The following is an 18,566-nucleotide window of genomic DNA, read 5'->3' on the forward strand; positions in this document are numbered from 1 at the left end:
GTCGGCAGATTTCCCCACAAAATGCAATCAGATTGTCGGCAGATTTACCCACAAAATGCAATCAGATTGTCAGCAGATTTTCCCACAAAATGCAGTATATGTAGCCAGGTCTATATGTGTCCCCAGTTTAGGTAGGCAGGTCTATAAGTGTCCCCAGTTAGGTGGGCAGGTCTATAGATGTCCCCAGTTAGGTAGGCAGGTTTATAGATACCCCCTGCCTGGAAGGGGGGGGGGCAGTGGGCACAGAGCGGTGGGGAGGGGCGGAGGCAACCCCCCCTCCCTCACCTGGAGCCCCCCGTCCATGCCCCCCCTCCAAAATATCAGCCAGCAGCGAGCGGGAATCACTCACCAAGAATCAGAGAGCTCTGCGTGCCGCTGCTGGTCTGGTCTTCTGCACTGCCAAGTCCAATCACGCTCTCACAGGAAGTACAATGAGAGCGTGATTGGACAGTGTCAGTGCAGAAGACCAGACCCAGCAGCACGCAGGTATATAGCTCTCTGTAAGCCATTCCCTGCTGCTGCCGCTGGCTGCAATTCTGGAGGGGGGAGCGCGGAAGGGGGGCCCTAGGTGAGGGAGGAGGGCTTCCCCCTCCCCGCTGCTCTGTGCCACTTTCCCCCCTTTCCTGCGCTGTGCCCACCTCCTTTTCAGCATCCTCTGATTAATTTAGTTAATTTAATTTGTCTTTGTACCTGTTCCAGAAGGTCAATGTCCTTTCTATAGTGTGGTGCCCAAAACTGTATTTCATACTCCAGATGTGACCTCTCAAGTGATTTATACAGAGGAAGTAGTATACTAACATCTCTAGACATTATTTCCCTTTTTCACAGAATTTTATTTGCATTCGCTACCGCTGCTTGGCATTGTATACGATTACCTAACTTGTTATCGACCAGTATTCCTAAGTCCTTCTCCAAGTCAGATGTTCCCAGCTGTATGCCATTTATTTTATAAGATGATCTACCATTGATACGTCCAAGATGCATGATTTGACATTTATCAACATTAAATTTCATCTGCCATGTGCCTGCCCATATGACCATGTTGTCAAGGTCCTGTTGTAATATGTCACTATCAGTCTTAGTGTTGATAATTCTGCATAATTTTGTATCATCAGCAAAGATGGCTACATTACTCTGTATTCCTTCTACTAGATCATTAATCAATAAATTGCAAAGAATAGGACCAAGTACTGACCCTTGTGGTACCCCACTGCTAGAAGTTCTCCATTTTGAGTATGCTCCGTTTGCCCCCAGTCTCTGTCTTCTATCCCTTACATTGTTATGGAGGTTGAAGTTGCAGGACTTTGTGAGGTTTTGGATGTGGGGAGTGAAGGAGACTGTGGAGTCCAGGGCGACACCCAGACAGCGGACTTGAGAGGTAGGGCGAATGGTAGTGTGGTTAACAGTGACATGCACATCTGGGAGGTTCAGGGATGGCTGGGGTGGCACGGTTTGGGTATATGTGCACTATAACTTGGCAAGGCCCATTCCCCACATTTGCATTTTCAGACCTGTGTTTGGCAATTGGATGTGATCCGCAAGGGCAAAGACTACACTGCCTAAGGTCCCTATCGATTCACCACAGAACAATTATATTGAATAGAAATCACAACTTCATCAATAAGAATCATATAGAAATGCAACTACTGTAAATTGCAACAATACTCGTGTTTCCCATAGCGCAAATGAGGGGGGGAAAGGGCCCTAAACTTTGTGTTCTCGTAATATTTCCCAGGCTTATGCAAATCACTTCAACAATTTAAGTAATTTGTGTATGTTGTTTTATATATGCAACACCTACCGTATGTTGCTTGTGTAATAGGTAACATAGACCGTACATGTATAACACAAGTTGCCCCAAATTACTTGAGGCAGATCTGAACTCAGAACTTCATCTCAGCTCTAAAAGATAAGCAACAGCATAATAACCTTTTTAAAGATAGACAAACTGCAGATTTATTGCAGGATTTGTATCAGCTGTAACAAAAAAATGTTTACTTTCTGCTTTCATGGAAACAGACATATTGTTAACATCTTACTTTTACAAATGAGCTCTCTGCCAGGGCAGTTAGCTGACACAGCTAGAGATCAAATTTCAACTTGTGCTTAGTCACAGATGAGGGGAATTAGACAGGTAAAATTCCCTAAGTACATACATCAGGGCCGGTTCTAGACTTTTTGCTGCCTCAGGCAAACTTGTGAGCTCCCCCCTCCCCCCCCCCCCCCCCCAGAAATGATCGCACAGCACCTGACAATTTACTTTGTTTTATTTGCTTCAAGGGCTCAGCCACACTATGTGCTTTTCTGAGCGCTTGTGATTGATTAGTGCTTTCTGCGTGCTTGTTAAAAATCGCTCCTATTCACTTTGGTACAAATCTATTTTTTTATTTTTTTAACGTGGTTTTTGAAAGTGAATGGGAGCAATTTTTTTGTAAAAGCACTAATAAATCACAAAGCGCTCAGAAAAGCGCTTATATTGAGGCTGAGCCCTTAATGCAGCTCAACACAATAGCCCACTGGCTGGCTGTGATTCTGTGACAGACAAACTGCTCACCCACAGCCACTCCATTTCTCATCAGTGCCACAGCAGTGCCACCTCCTCCCTTCTGCTGTACAAGTCAAATGTAACACTGCTTCTCTCCTGCCTTCCCCTCCTCACTCACTGTCAGACTCCTCACACAGCACAACAAGCTGCTTTTCCCCAATGATGACCTTCACCTCAATCTCCTCTCGCTTCTCCTACTATGACTGCATGCTGTTAGTGTAAACACAGTACAAACATGCTGCCCCTATAATCTTGGCGCCTGATGCAAATGTTTCACCTTGCAACATGTATGTAGGGCCAGTTCTATGTTTTCCTTCTGTCCAGTGCAACAGTTCAGGTCCACTTAACGGGTTATTGAATTTGCATAAAACCCAGTAATGTGCTAATTGCACATTGGTAATGATTATGCTTTATAACTTATTATTGTATGGTTGTTTCTTTTCTTGTCCTAGATTGGTTATTGCATCAAAGTGTTTACAATGGGCATCAAGGGACTTCAAAGCTTTGTGCAGAACTCTTGCCTCAACGTCTGCAGCATGGTCAGCTTAAAGCTAATGGCTGAAAGACACAAATCCTTCCATCCTGACTGTATTCCTACTATTGTTGTAGATGCTATGGGCTGCTTACGGACTTGGTATACACCATATGATTGGATTCACGGAGGTCAGTGGAAGGAATATGTTACCAGCTTGGAGAATTTTATTGCAGCATTTGATAATGCTGGCATTAAGCTTGTATTTGTCTTTGATGGTGTTATTGAGCAGAAGAAGCGGGCAGAATGGGCAAAACGACGGCTGCGAGACCAAACTGAAGTGTGCAAAATTTTCAGCTTTTTAAAATCTAGTGGGCAGCAGCCTAGTAGAAATATGTTTTTTATTCCTTCTGGAATAGCTACTTTTACACGATTTGCTTTGAAGAGTTTGGGTCAGAAAATACTTTGTACACATGTTGAAGGTGATTATGAAGCAGCTGCTTATGCTATACAACACAACTGCTTCGGAATTTTGGGGGAAGACAGTGACTATTTAATCTTCAATACTGTCCCATATTTCTCCATCAACAAACTTTGCTTGGACAGTCTTGTTACTCTGATGTACAGAAGAGAAATTTTATGTGAGGAACTTGGACTTCATGTTTCAGATCTTCCTCTTCTGGCCTCTCTACTTGGAAATGACATAGTGGCAGAAACCAATCTAGAAGATTTTCACAGAAAATGCATGGCTTTCTATCACTCAAAACGTAAAGAACGTAACAGGAGGGCCAATGTTATAAGGTCTGTGGCCTTTTTTATTTCTAGTACTAAACACAAACAAGATTGCCTTAAGGAGTTACAAAAGATGTTGTCCCCAGGGTTTGATATGGCATTGCTGCAGCAAGGAATAGAGTCTTATGTGTTACCAGAGCAGACTTCTCCTTGGAATTCTCAGAAATTAAAGCTTAGTGGAACCACCATGCCACGATCAATAATGTTGCAAGATCCAGAAATTGTGCAGGTATTTTTTAAAATATTAATTTTGGAAAGTCATGACGTTTTTAATCAGGAAAAATATATAAACGGTCATCTTTTTGTTACTATCTCTGACCATGTTGTAGAAATTTCATTTATTTTTGTTGTCACTGGTGACACTGCAAAAATTTAAGGGGAAAATTTCCCCAGTGGGATACAAAAAACACCAAAAGCTCGACCTAGCTGGTGTCCCTTTAGCTGGGGTTTTGTTTACGCATTTTATTCAGTATTCACTATATGACCTCACAGGGTACAAGTATAAGGGGCACCTGGTAAAATAGGCACCAGGAAATCACTATAGTAGAATATGGGTTATTCTACTGTTATTCCACTAACCCCAATAGAAAATTATTAGTAATTATACAGATCTTCTTCTATCTGTAGATTAGACAGTGAGAGTGGCAGTGTAATTCCAGCACTCGCTGCGGGAAGGTAGGGCCGGATCAATGCAGAGAAGGGAGAAGCTGCCATTCTGCAGGGACTGATCAGGGCAGGGCAGGAAAAAGCTGCAAGCGTGCAGGGTCAGATTGGGGCATCTGCAGGCCAAGAGAGAGGCCGCTGTTGCAAGTGGAATGGAATAAAGGTGTATAGTCTTATTGGGCACCTGACACCCAGATCAACCTCGTGGCAACGCCATAGCAGATAACTAAATTGTGGGGTATGACGGCGTCCAAATTAACAAGCATGACTGGAGTCCATTTTCTCTGCTTCAGGAGTATGGGCTCAGACACACTAAGCACTTGTTAGCCTTTTAAAAAAAATAAAAATACTGCAATTGGCTTACATTAAGATCGCAGTAAAATCGTGCGATTGTATTGTGATTTTTAATGTAAGTCAACGGCAGCCTTTTTTTTTTTTTAAAAAAAAGCTCACAGAAAGCTCTGAAAGCTAAAAAGCACTCAGAAAAGCGCTTAAAATGTATCTGAGCCCTAATGCCACATGGGTACTTTTTTTTTTTTTTTTTTTCTTTTTTTTTTTTTTTTTTTCTAGAACAAGAGATATGTTTTTTTTCAAAAGAAATGCTCTTCTTTTTAAATTAAGTTTTTATGTGTGGACGATACAAAATGTGCTTTCTTCTTCTTTTTTTTTTTTTTTTTAATATAATTATTGAAGAATTCTGAAGCTGCTATCAAATAAGGGGTCCTATGTTAATACATAACTTGAACTGTTAAGATGTTTTTGATTTAAGTAGCTTTTGATTATAGTAAATATGATCTCCTAATGCTGCAAATTAAACAAATTACCATTTTCAGATCATTACAGCCTATAAAACGTTTTAAAACTCTGTGTGTAATTTGGAATAGTGCATTTTATTTTATTTTTTTAAATCCCGTTATCATGAGGAGGTTCATTAACATTTGAAGTATGCTCTGGCTGATGACTAAAAGATGATGCTGACTGCCACTTGCATCCACTATTTAGGAAAATCAGAGGGAAATATCGGTTGCATAATTGGAACGTGGTGTATTTTAGAAACTTTAAAACTTAGTGAGGGAAATAAGTATTTGATCTGCTGATTTTGCCCTCTGGCCAAGACTTGTCTGGTCTATAATTGTAATGATAGGATTATTGTAGCTATGAGAGACAGCATAACATTAAAAGAACCCTTGTATGGAGCCAAAGACCGAGGGAGCTTGAAAATTATTTTGTGCTTCTTTCATTTGCCAATTATCGTGCCAACTGTTGTCACCTTCTCACCAAGCTACTTGGTGATAGTCATGTAGCCCAGTCCAGCCTTGTGCAGTTCTACAATCTTGTCCCTGAAATCCTTGGACTGCTCTTTGTCCTTGGCTGTAGTGGCTAATTTGGAATTTGATTGATTGCTACTGTGGACAGGTGTCTTCTATATACAGTAGGTCCTGTAACAAGCTGGGATTAGAAGCAGTCCCTTACAGAGGGGGCTTCTAGCCTCAACTCGTTACCTGCATACACCTGGGAGCCTGAAGTCTTGCTGGTTGATAAATCAAATTCTTATTTCACTCATTACAATGCACATCAAGGTTTGACTTTGGGGCACTGGGTTTTTGAGGGTGTTCTTGTTCTGTTTTTACAGCTGCAATGAACCAACCATTACTGTTATAGACTGGTGATTTTTTTAGTCCAGGGCAAACAAGCATAATCAGCAGAAGATCAAATAGTGCTTTCCCTCACTGTAGGAACATAGCAATTAGTTAATTAGGCATTTCAAATGTTCTCTAGTAGGTCATTGTATAGAAACAACTGCTGGAGGTGCCACGCGTTAAACCTTGGACAGCAGATACGCCAATATTTTTCCAGAGGAATCGAGTTATTCCCTGAAACGCATCGCAATTGGAGTTTTATTGAACGATTCTCGTTCTCTTAATGAGCACTGCAAATGCATTCACAACTCAATTGTGCCACAATTTTCATTGTGAAACAGACTGTATTTTACACTTGTGATTTTTCTGCTGTTTGTCTGATAATAAAGGCCCAATATCTCTGCATACATACCACTGACACCCCCCCCCCCCCCCTTGAACTACTTCTGTGTCCTGCTGGTTCCTGAGATAGGGTATATGAAGCTATTTTGTGAACCAACGGGACTTGAGAGCGGCTTTTAGCACATAAGTGGTAACCTCAAAGTGTGTGTGTGTGTGTGTGTGTGTGTGTGTGTGTGTGTGTGTGTGTATATGTGGTATGAATGCAAAGATATCGGACTTTAACCTCCCTGAGCGTTACGAAATGCCGGAGGGTTTGCAGCCGACATCCCCCCTAGTATAATTTTAAGTGATTTGCATAGCTGTAATAGCTTCAGCTAGCAGTAGGCTAGCTAGTAGTGGTGGTCCGGCATCCGCTGATTACTTTTGATCCCCCCCCGATCGCCGCTAAATACATTACCTAGCCTGAATCCAGCGATCGGCACAGCCTCCCCAGACAGCTCCGCTCTTCTCTATGGGGAGTGTCAGGAACCGGCCCGCGGCACGCCTGCGTATACGGTTCCCGACTGCGGGTTTGACCTGATCAAGTGGGGAACAGCCTTATTTAAGCTAAAAACAAGGCTGGGACCCCTCAAACACTTCCCACTGCCACCACTAGCCGTTGCTAGACACGTTCACTCAGCTGTCGAGTGCTCAACACGCACTCCGCGTTTTCGTATTTGGGTCAGCTTTGCGCTTAGGCCGAATATGAGAACGCCACGCACACACACACAGTTGCAATCTTACACTGTAATGAAGCAAAACCACTAACAGTCGTTCCGAATGATACTGTTAGACTTCCCACTCGGCTGTCGAGCGCAGAAGTGCCCCATTCACACAATGCAATTACAATCTCATACGGTAGTGTTGCTCAAGCTTTCAATTAGGCAGTAAAACTTCTACACGGTTACACTTCAGTCTCTTCTAGGCTATGAGTGTTAGTTTAGTACAGCAGAAGTCAGGCTTATTAAATAATAATTTAATATTCCAGGGAAAAAAGTTGAACAATGCAGAACAGAATATATACAAAAGATTACAAAAAAACAAAATAAGTTACAAAAGTAAAAGTTACAAAAATACACACCAAGCAATTTGCTTACCAAAATACAGGGATCCAGATAGAAGAACCCTGGACTTTTGTGGACGGACACCATTCTGGTTAGACCAGGAGTCCACTAGCTTGGGCCAGGAGACCAGCCGCAGCTACCGTCAGGAGGGGACTGATTTGAGGTATCTGTCCCCTGGTGTTCATAATGAGATATTCGCCTCGAGGCTGTAAGCCTGTGTGGATTTCCAGAGATCTAACATCCACATACATGAAAAGACTTCCCTAGTCCACGCTACAAGTGACAACCCCAATGTTGACAGTATTTCCTAGCTGATCAAAGATAAGGATATAGTTTGCACCTCCAACAATAATTTAATTTCCTCACAACGAAATAGTGTTTAACACACAGGAGGCTCTTCCTCAATGGAAGTGTAAATGTTTCAAGTGTCAATGACTTACACACTTCACTTCTGCCATTGTCTGATTACCCCAGCTTATTCACTGAAGTCCCTTTAGATGCAAATGTAGTACAGCCAGATGACCATCACTTCAAAGCAGAATACACATGTGAGTTATAGTAGACAGAAAAATGACAGAGATATGTTCCTGTACTCCCTAATATCATCAGCACCTCAATATATCACCACACCTCCCCTCTTTAGAATGGGGCAAGGCAGATGATCTTCCCAGATTATCCTGCCAGCACCTACATTGTTGGTTCTGCTTGACGGGACAGCCCATCAGCATTCCCATGATTGCTCCCCTTCCAGATGGCACTGGCTGGTGATTCTAACGAATCATCCTGCCAAAGCCTACATTGACGGCCTGGCCGGGTGGGGTAACCCTTTAGCATCCTCAGGAGGGTTTCCCACCTGTCAGTTAGCTCCAAGCTATACGAATGGAAAGCTAGGTCAGGTTGCTGCAATGTGTCGTTGCCTTTGGCAACCTGACGTAACCAACCAGGGGAATGCGAGTCAGTGACAACCGTGAATTCGCGACCATAGAGACAGTGCTGCAGCTGGGGAAGGGTTCCAACCGTTGCTACACGCACTTTCTCTATAGTGGCAGGAGCTATCTCTCTGTCCCTTTTGGGGAACGATTATCTGCCGGTCTGCCTCCTCCACTTCGGACAGCTCAAAGGGAATAAGTTCCCAGGACCCTCTCAGCCCGCCCCTCCCAGCTGGTGACCTGCTGGCCAGACTCCTGAGCTGTTCCAGGCTGCTGTCAAATTGAACAGCCCTAGAGAGCTCAGTGCTGCCTGTCACGCATTCCAGGAAGGCTGCAGACGGAGAGGCTACTGGGCCCTCAGGGCCAGGTTCCGAATTGGATGTGGCTGACTCAGCAACATTTGTCACTTCGGTGGACAGTCCCTGTGCTGTAGACCCGTTAGCGCTGCGGGTTACCACGGCATCTGAGGGAGCGCCCACATTACACATATCATAAACCACATCACCTTTGGTCTTAAAAACATCTGAAGGGGAAAGACCTGGCCTGGTGCCGTCTGCCCCTTCAGTGGGCAATCCATCTGCTGCAGCCCAGCGAGCCCGGCTGGTTACTCCTGCAGCCGACGGAGTGTCCACCTGACACACAGCATTATGTAGCACAACACATATGACATCAGCATTATCCATCTTACACATATTGACATTTAGAACATTACATTCCACATCAACATTATCTGCTGCATTATACCCAGTGCTACCCAGCACTTCACAAGTAGCATCAACAGTTCTTGCATCGATCGCCTCGATAGTCCGTGCGTCATAAAGGACATCATCAGTTTCTGCATTCTCCAGATCAACATGTCCCACTCCAGGCCTAGGCACTGGAGAATCACTAGGGCTGGCTCCTAGTATACAGTCCGTAGCCCCTGGGGCCTCACCAGCACTCCCCACTTGCACTGCGTTATCAAACAGTACCTTGCAAGAGTCCTGAACTTCTGCTGGGGATGCAGGCTCCCCGGGGTTTGGAGTAGGCTCATACCGGGCCACTAACCGTCCCAGGTCAGTACCCAGCAAAACATTGGTGGGGATTTTGTCAGTTACCTCAACTTCTTTCAATCTGCTGCCGGCCCCCCAATCCAGGTGAACCAAGGCGGTGGGTATGGCTGGGATGACACCCCCAATTCCTCGGACAGCAATCATTTTCCCAGGTATGTACTGCTCCGGGTTCACAAGCTGGGGATGTATGAGAGTCACTTCTGCTCCAGTGTCTCTCAGCCCAGTGGCAACTGTACCCCCAACCGTGACAAGCTGCAGATTCTCTGCATAGCCAGTGGCATTCCTGGTAGCACACAAAGCCGTTGGGACTTCACTGGGGTTTGAGGCCTCACTGGATTTTGGGGCCTCCCTCTTCCTCTCTGGGCAAGTCGTGCTGATATGACCCACCCTGTCACATACAAAGCATTTCCGAGTGTCAGTGGTTGGTTGCTTGAATCCAAGAGACAGCGGTGCTTGCCTCCTCTGGGTGCTGGGTGAAACAGGTTTAGCAATCTGTTCTCCCCTCCAGCTGGATGGAGTAGTCCTCCGGGACTCGGGTGCTCTATGGGCCGTGTAGGAATCGGCCATTTCCGCAGCCTCATCCACTGTCTTTGGTTCTCGATCCAGCACAAACAGCCGGACCTCAACAGGACAGGTGTGTAGGAACTAGTCTTTCATCATCAGCTCCTGCAGGGCATCCAAGGTTTTGACCGACAGTCCTTTTAACCACTGCTGGAAGGCAGTGCGCAGGTTGCACGCATGATCCAGGTAACTGTCATTAGGACCTCGCTGCACTGTCCTGAAACGTTTTCGATACACCTCGGGCGTGAGGTGGTATCGCGCAATGATGGATTTCTTAATTGCCTCAAAGTCTGTTTCTTCCTCCTGGGGGAGACTCACAAACGCCTCCAGGGTGTGAGAAAACGTGGAAAAGCCGCCGCATGTGCCAAGAGCAAGGCTGCTGACTCCGCGTCTAATGCGGCGGTTTGCACGCATAGACATGCGTCAGGTAGTATGGTGGAATGCGGAAAAGCCGCCGCATGTCCTGACAGCAAAGCGGCTGTTTCCGCGTCCAACGTGGTGGTTTGCATGCAGTGTCGGGCATACCGCTAAGGAGGTTAAATATCAGCAAAATTATCTTTTCTGAAACCATGTGATGTCATGTTTCCCACAATTCAGTGCATCTAAGGCTAAAAAGTGAGGACTGGGTTTTATCTGATAAACTTGCTATTGGCTTCACACTGGTGGTGATTTCATTTCCACCTTACAGTTCCTCTTTAAAGCGGGATTGTCACCATAAGAATTTCAACAGCAACTGGTCTGTGTGTATTAAGTGATAAAGATGCTAATCCTGCATCCCAAACTTTCAAAATGTTTTCTGCTGTTATGATTTGGAGTTATCACATACTTAACCACTTCGCATTCCTGGGTTTTTACCCCCTTCAGATTCCTGACAATTTTGATACTCCGCTGTGTTGCTTTTAATACAGTAATAACTTTTTTTAATTACTTATGCTAATCTAAGTGATACATGTGGTGTTTTCTTCAGGACAATCTAGGCTTTCTCTCAGTAATATTGTTTCCCAGCAATTATTTTATTTCATATGCATATGACAAGGAAAATTAGATGTAAAAGCAGAAAATATACATTTTTTTTTCACTTTTCACCCTGCCTAATTTGAGTGATTTTGATATAAAACACTTCAAAAAATGTTCTTTGGCTCTTCCTGGTTAAAATGATATTCCATAGGCCTTATTTTGTTACTAGCTGACCACATAGTGGGCCTTCATAAGAGACCTGCGTACTTGGATTTTTGAAAGGCATTTTTTTCCTTTTTTATAGCATCACGCTTCCTTCACAGAGTCCTATGTGTGTCAGAACAGAAAATAAGTACTACAAGTGCCACCATTTTGAAAAGTAGAGATCCAGGGCTATTCAAAGATGGGTATATTGTGTCCGTTACATTTTTGTGGTTTTGCTGAAAATTGCACAAGTGTGACCACTTGTTTGAAAATAAATATTTTTTTTTGACTGTTGGTGACACTTTGTCGCTAAGCATTTTTAAAGCAGGGCTGTGGAGTCTGAGTCGTGGAGTCGGAGCAATTTTGGGTGCCTGGAGTCAGAGTCGGGAAAAAATGCACCGACTCCTAATGAATTTAAACTGTAATTAAAATAGAAAATATGATAAAATGTTTTATTTCTCAGATAAGTCTTTATAAATAATTTAAATATACAGTAATAGCTGTGCTTAGTCCACAAAAATGAAATAAACCAATCAAAATTAGTTACTTGTGCTGCTTCAATAAAGCAGTCCCCGTATTTTTTTTTTTTTTAAAGATTTTTTTTATTTAAACATTTTATAACATTTTATAACAGAAAGTAGAGAAAAGACATCACAATGTGTTACAAAGGGATATGGAATCAGCTACGGTTAACTAGCAGTGTCAACCGAAATAATGCATATCACATTATGAGGTACGAGATTATGCACAACAGATATCAGGAAATTATTTGTGGATTAGGAAACATGGTCACCAAAAAAAAAGAAGTCTTACAAACACGTGATTAGCGTATTTAGCCATCAGATCTTTCCTTATAACTCCATTAAGGAGAATGGAAGCATTAGCGGCAGGGCTCAGGGCCCGTAGGGAACATACACCCAAGCTCCACCAGTCACTAAGCAAAACATTTCAAGATCTGGATATGTGTGGTGAGATTGCTTATTTCCTGAAGACACTTATAAGTGTAGAAGAAATTCTACAGAGCTAAAGAAGAAGAAGTGAAAAAAGAGGCGAAAAAATATAGGCAGATAGCTATATAAATGGATGGAGAGGAAGAGAAAAGGAAGACTAGCGCGAAGGGGAGAAGAGAAGAAAAAGAAAGGGGAACCCGGTTCAACCATAAGGCCCAAAAAGAAGGGGGGGGGGGCTGCCGGCCCCAATCCATAGAGGGACTCAGGAGGAATCCCTCAGGTATAAACTGACGGCCGTCAGGAGGAAGGAAGTATCTATATACTTAAATTAGGAGTTCCATCTCTTGAATTCCTCAGACTCTTCGAATTCGAACCAGGGTCTCCAGGTGTGCAAATAGGAGTCTCGTCTATTATGTATGGAGAGGGTAAGATCCTCCATCAGGCTCATGGTCTTTATTTCCTGCAACAACTCAGTGATTGTAGGAGCTTGGTTAGACTTCCAGTGCCAGGCAATTATTATTCTAGCTGCATTAATCAGGTGTCTGGATAAGGACTTTTTGAACTTCCGTATGCTCCTTGGGCTGTTATGTAGTAGGTAATAGGTCGGGTCATCAGTAGGGTCAATGCCTGTCACCTGTGACATTATAGATTTAACTGTGCTCCAGTAAGAGCTAAGACCCGAGCAACTCCAGAAGATGTGTAAAAAAAAGTGCCTCTATGTGAGGCACAGCGCCAACAGAGAGGACTGGTGTTTGGGAACATCCTATGGAGCCTAACCGGGGTATAATACCACTGGGTAAGCATTTTATATCCTGATTCTTGGATGCAGGCTGATGTTGTTGACTTCTGGGAGAAGAGTAAAATCTTCTGCATTGGTCGTCAGTGAAGGGTAAGCCCAGGTCCTCTTCCCATTTAGCACCTAGGGTGAGAGAGGGACTATAGTCAGATATGAGTAAAGAGTATATCTGCGATATTCCCTTAGTTGCACATTCCTCTGCCATGCAGAGTTTTTCAAAAGGGGTAATTTCTCGTGAGAAGGAGAGCCTGGTGCCTTTAGACAGGAGAAAATGTTGAAACTGGAGAAGGGACCATTGATCTAATAGTGGCAGGTTCAATTTAGATTTTATACTGGCCAGATCCACCCATTTGCCCCTGTCCAATAAATGTAGGGCACAAGGCCCTCTCCAATTTATATATGCTCTTGGGTGCATACCTGGAGGGAAGTCCGGGTTATTAAGAATAGGGATCAGTGGAGAAGGGTCAGGAGCTAAGGAAGAGAATTTATTTATTTTACGATATACTTTGATAGTGTTATTAAGTATTGGATATCCACAACTAGAGATTGCTAGTGGCCCCAGGGACCAGGGAAGATGTGCTAGAGAGGAGTGAGTAATATCCTGTTCCATCTCTACCCATCTCTTAAGAGCGGCGTGCCTGTGCCAGTCCACAACACGGATCAGTATAGCTGCAGAGTAATATAGTTGGAGACATGGCACTGCAAGCCCGCCACGTTCTTTTGGTAATATAGTCAGGGCGTATTTTAGACGGGGAGGTTTATTCTTCCATATGAATCTTCTAAAGCATAGTCGAAGTTCCTTAAAGAGAATCTGTATTGTTAAAATCGCACAAAAGTAAACATACCAGTGCGTTAGGGGACATCTCCTATTACCCTCTGTCACAATTTCGCCGCTCCCCGCCGCATTAAAAGTGGTTAAAAACTGTTTTTAAAAGTTTGTTTATAAACAAACAAAATGGCCACCAAAACAGGAAGTAGGTTGATGTACAGTATGTCCACACATAGAAAAATACATTCATACACAAGCAGGCTGTATACACCCTTCCTTTTGAATCTCAAGAGATCATTTGTGTGTTTCTTTCCCCCTTCTGCTCTCATGCACTGAAGTTTCAGGCTGCTCTTTTCTTCCTGCAAACAGCTTTGCCCTTGTCTGAATTTCCTCAGTATGTGAAATCCCAGCCAGCTCAGAGGACACTTTATCCAGCTTGTAAAAGATACGAGAGCAGAGAGAAGCTGCACTAATCTAAATATCACACAGGCAGTGTGCAGAGAGGGGCCTGAAAGGGGGAGTTCATAGCAGAACCACAACACTGAAGAACTTGGCAGCCTTCCAGACACAGGCCGACAAGTCTGACAGGGGAAAGATACATTGATTTATTACAGAGACTGTGATAACAGAAAGTGTTGCAGTAAGCCAGAACACATTAGAATAGCTTTTGGAACTTGTAGGATGATAAAAAACAGGATGCAATTTTTGTTACGGAGTCTCTTTAAAATATGAGTTAGGCACAGGTACTGGTAAGGCTTGAAAGATATATAGAAAACGAGGAAGCACATTCATTTTAATAATGTTAGTGCGTCCTATCCAGGAGAATTTTGCCACATCCCACCTCTGCAGGTCTGCCTTGACTGTGGCCAGCAGGGGTAGATAATTAAGTTTAAAGACCTCTGAGATATTATCGGGGATTTTGGTTCCGAGGTATGTTAATGCCTTGATTGCCCATTTAAATGGGAAATTGGCCTTCAATGTATTTTGCAGGGAAGGGTCTAGTCCTATATCAAGCGCCTCTGACTTATCGTAGTTTATTTTAAAATTCGCAATATGCCCATAAGTGGAGAACTCCTGAATGAGGTTGGGGACGGAGATATGCGGGCCAGTCAAATAGAATAGCAAATCATCCGCATATGCTGCGATTTTTGTGAGTGGCGGATGGGAATTGAATGCCCTTGATATTTGGGTTGGCCCTAATTTTGCATAGTAAAGGTTCCAAAGTCAATGCGAAAATAAAGGGGGATAGCGGGCATCCCTGTCTGGTGCCGTTCAATATTTCAAAAGCATCAGACAGTTCACCATTAATCCGGATGCGGGGCGAAGGTGATTTATAAAGCGCCATGATAACCATCAGCATGTTTTGGGGGAGACCAATGTGGTGTAGTGTGTTTTTTAGTAAGTCCCAGTGGACACGGTCGAAGGCCTTCTCCGCGTCAGTAGAAAGTAACATAAGGGGTAAGGCCTCCGACCGTGCCCAGTGAACAGCCGCCAGGGTTCGTATTGTGTTGTCCCTTGCTTCTCTAGTAGGGATGAAGCCAACCTGGTCAAAATGGACCAGGCCGGCCATTAAGGGGGACAGTCTGTTGGCCAGAATCTTGGCAAAGAATTTAAGGTCTAAATTAAGTAAAGAAATAGGGCGATAATTTGAACAAACCGCTGCATCTTTGCCCGGCTTGTGTATTACTGTGATGTGGGACATGAGCATGTCCCTCGGAAAGGCCGTATGATTCACTGGGTCTGAAATGGAATTGAACGCTTTCAGCAGAGTGGGATGTAGCAAATTCAGATATTTCTTATAATATTCTAACGAGAAGCCGTCAGGGCCAGGTGCCTTGCCAGTGGGGGTCTGGGATACAGCCATCTTAAGTTCCTCATATGAGATCTCCTCCTCCAAGGCCTTTTGCATCAGCCTCGTTTAGTGTTGGCATGGCAGAGCCTTTAAGATAGTCCTTGATCTTGGTGGATATTCGAGAGCGAGCAGAGTCTGAGGTATCACTGGGGAGATTATATAGAGAACCATAAAATTCTCGAAATATGCGTGCAATTGACCGGGTTCTATAATGTTTTCTTGAGCTCCCGTCATTAATACTGGGTATATAATTGGACGTTTGCTGATTGCGGAGGGCACGAGCTAACAATCTGCTGCACTTGTTTCCATATTCAAAATAATGTTTTTTTGCCGTGGGTGGCAGCATAATCTCGCCTTAAAGAATAATAGTGATTTTAATTTTTCGCGTTCTGTAGTGAGAGCAGCCAGATCAGAGGGAGACAATGATCCCTTGTGGAGCGTCTCCAGTCTATGAACTTCCTGGAATGAGCTCTCTATGGCATGATTTCTCTCCCTCTTTAATCTGCTGCCCTCCTGAATCAGGACGCCCCGTATCACACATTTGTGTGCAGCCCATAGGGACATAGGGGATATTCCGTCGACATCTTTTAACAAAGAGACATTTAGGCGCCAGGTAGAAGATTTCTTCCTGTTTCCGAGCACATCCAATGTAGCCACTACCGGAGTATGATCGGAAAAAGCTCCCACAGTGATGCGGATGTCAGAGATCATCGAGAGCAAATTCTGGGAAACCAAAATATAATCGATCCTGGAATATATTCCGTGTGGGCTGGAGAAGAAGGTGTAGTCCTTCACTGTGGGGTGAGAGATGCGCCACGCGTCCACAAGTTGACGTGAGCGAAGTGCATGTTTACATTTGTTAGAGATCCTATATGGTAGCGCAGATCTACCCCATGATATATCTAATGACGGGTCTAATGCCACATTCATATCTCCCCCTAGTATCAAGCTCCCCTCTGCAAAAGAGTCTAGCTCACTCAGGAATTGTTCCAGGAAGATATGTTGTTTACTGTTGGGGGCGTAAAACGAGCCAAAAGTCATCATCTGATTATTTAGCATACCCAATGTAAGGCTTGGTGGTGTATTCTCCACAGTCAGCATGCAACGCATGAGCTGGCGTGGAGGAGGTACACACACTAGCACAAGGAAACAGGCTATCCCTAGTATAGTGGAGGGGAGGACTGACTCCAATAGGAGATTGTGGCGCACAGAGCCGGTGCAGATCTGACAGCCACAAACAATGCTTTCGTTATAACGTCTCAGCGCAAAGTAGCGCTGAGCGCATAAACCAGAACTGAGGAGATCAGGACAGGAAGACAGAATGAACGCTTGCTAGCTAGCGGCTACTTAGCGACAGCAAGCGTCCAAAACCAGACAGACTGGAATGAGGCAGCCAATGCGATGCGGTGATGGCGTGCCTCACAAAGACAGGACAGGATAGTCAGAAAATAGCAGGATTAAGATAGATGAACGTAACACAGATAAATATACAATAAGTATGTTTTCCTAGCGTATTACAATTACAGCTATCAATGAAACTATTTGTAACGTCTGACTAACATATGTATATATCGGCAATGAACCGATATATGACATAAGCAGGAACGCTGACTAGGAATGGAGTAATACAGGGAACAGGACTCAGAAGGATTCGCTATCTCTTCGCAGAGATGAACGCAATCCACAAACGGTAACAGAACAGGATTCAGAAGGATTCGTTATCTCTTCGCAGAGATGAACGCAATCCACAAACAGAACCAGGAGCAGGGTAACTACCTCAGCACGGGTGGTCACGTTACGCGCAACCTACCAAAACGTGCTGGAAAGCTGACTAACTGCACATAGGATATAAACAGTTCGTGTACGTATACATCAGCAACACTGATGTATCAACGTAACACAAATACAAGGAAAATAATAAACGTGCTGGTATGCATATATATTGGCAATGAACCAATATATGATGCAAAGACCAGCAAAGTATCTTTATAACAAGAAACACGATCGGGGCTAAAGCGACAGCAAGACAGGCTTAAGCTGAAGCTATGAAAACCCAAGGAAACCCTGCAGGAAGCAGATCTTTATACTGAGGTCATCCAATGGGAGCAGACATGCAGATTCCCACACAGGTGAATGATAATCAGTCACAAGCTGACAGCAGGGAAAGACAGACAAAGCTATGCAGTTTGCATGGAAATAGATCAGAACTGCCTGAGCTGCAGCACTACTACTTCCAGCAACAGCTGCTGCAGCAGCGATCATCACACCCTTCACCAGCAAATATCTGCCATCTGAGTCACTCAGATGTTGTGCAAAAACCTCCACCAAAAAGTTAAATCCAGGCCTCACTTTGTCACAAACAAAACTTTATTTATAGAAAAATTGCAGCAATAGCATACAGTATCAAAATATTCTGATAAAATCACTAAAAACACTTGGAGACTGGAATTAGGCCTGGCAACCCCTGCATTCCACGCACGCACCACATACATCCATCTGCATCATACTGCTAATGAAAAAGCAATTGCATGTATACATGATAAACCACAGAGCTCTGGGTAAGCAATTTAACGGAAGTTCTTCCTGCACAACAGTCCAAAGCTTTCCTTAGTTTATATTGACTCACAAAATTGCATAACTGGCCAGTCCAACGTAATGATTAGCTGTGCAAGCTTTCAGTCATAGCTTTGAATGCTGTTTGTATAAATGAAAGCATCACCTCCACATATCCGTATCATATAATGGAAATACTTGGGACTCCAAGTGTCCACTGCACAGCAATGAGTCAGATAGCAGTTCTCAACAGTGCAAGATAGACATAAGCAGATAAGCAGGCTGTTCTAGCAATAGTGTTAGTTGCAGCAGCAAAGTAGGCAGCGTGTCAAAACACTTTCTGTCCTGTTCAGGAAGGGGTGGTTCCCCTGTATCTTACATGTCCC

The 18,566-nt window shown here is 43.8% G+C and overlaps 1 protein-coding gene across 11 annotated transcripts in view; it reads left to right on the plus strand.

Annotated features, from left to right (window-relative positions):
* FAM120B (family with sequence similarity 120 member B) overlaps positions 1–18,566 on the plus strand; it is a 748,069-nt gene that overhangs the window by 19,760 nt on the left and 709,743 nt on the right. For 6 of the 11 annotated variants that reach the window (XR_011019402.1, XM_068231927.1, XM_068231926.1 and 3 more), the window contains exon 2: positions 2,998–4,038. The exons of 2 other annotated variants lie outside the window; for them this stretch is intronic. Coding sequence is in view for 6 of the 9 variants with exons in the window: in XM_068231927.1 (XP_068088028.1) it covers positions 3,025–4,038 (1,014 nt within the window). In the remaining 3 variants the exon portion in view is untranslated. Of the gene's footprint in view, positions 1–2,997; positions 4,039–18,566 lie in introns of those variants that run through there. 3 more of the 11 variants (XM_068231928.1, XM_068231933.1, XM_068231930.1) reach the window with 3 other exon arrangements.

This window comes from Hyperolius riggenbachi, chromosome 4, assembly GCF_040937935.1.
Source record: "Hyperolius riggenbachi isolate aHypRig1 chromosome 4, aHypRig1.pri, whole genome shotgun sequence".
In the NCBI taxonomy this organism is placed as follows: domain Eukaryota; kingdom Metazoa; phylum Chordata; class Amphibia; order Anura; family Hyperoliidae; genus Hyperolius; species Hyperolius riggenbachi.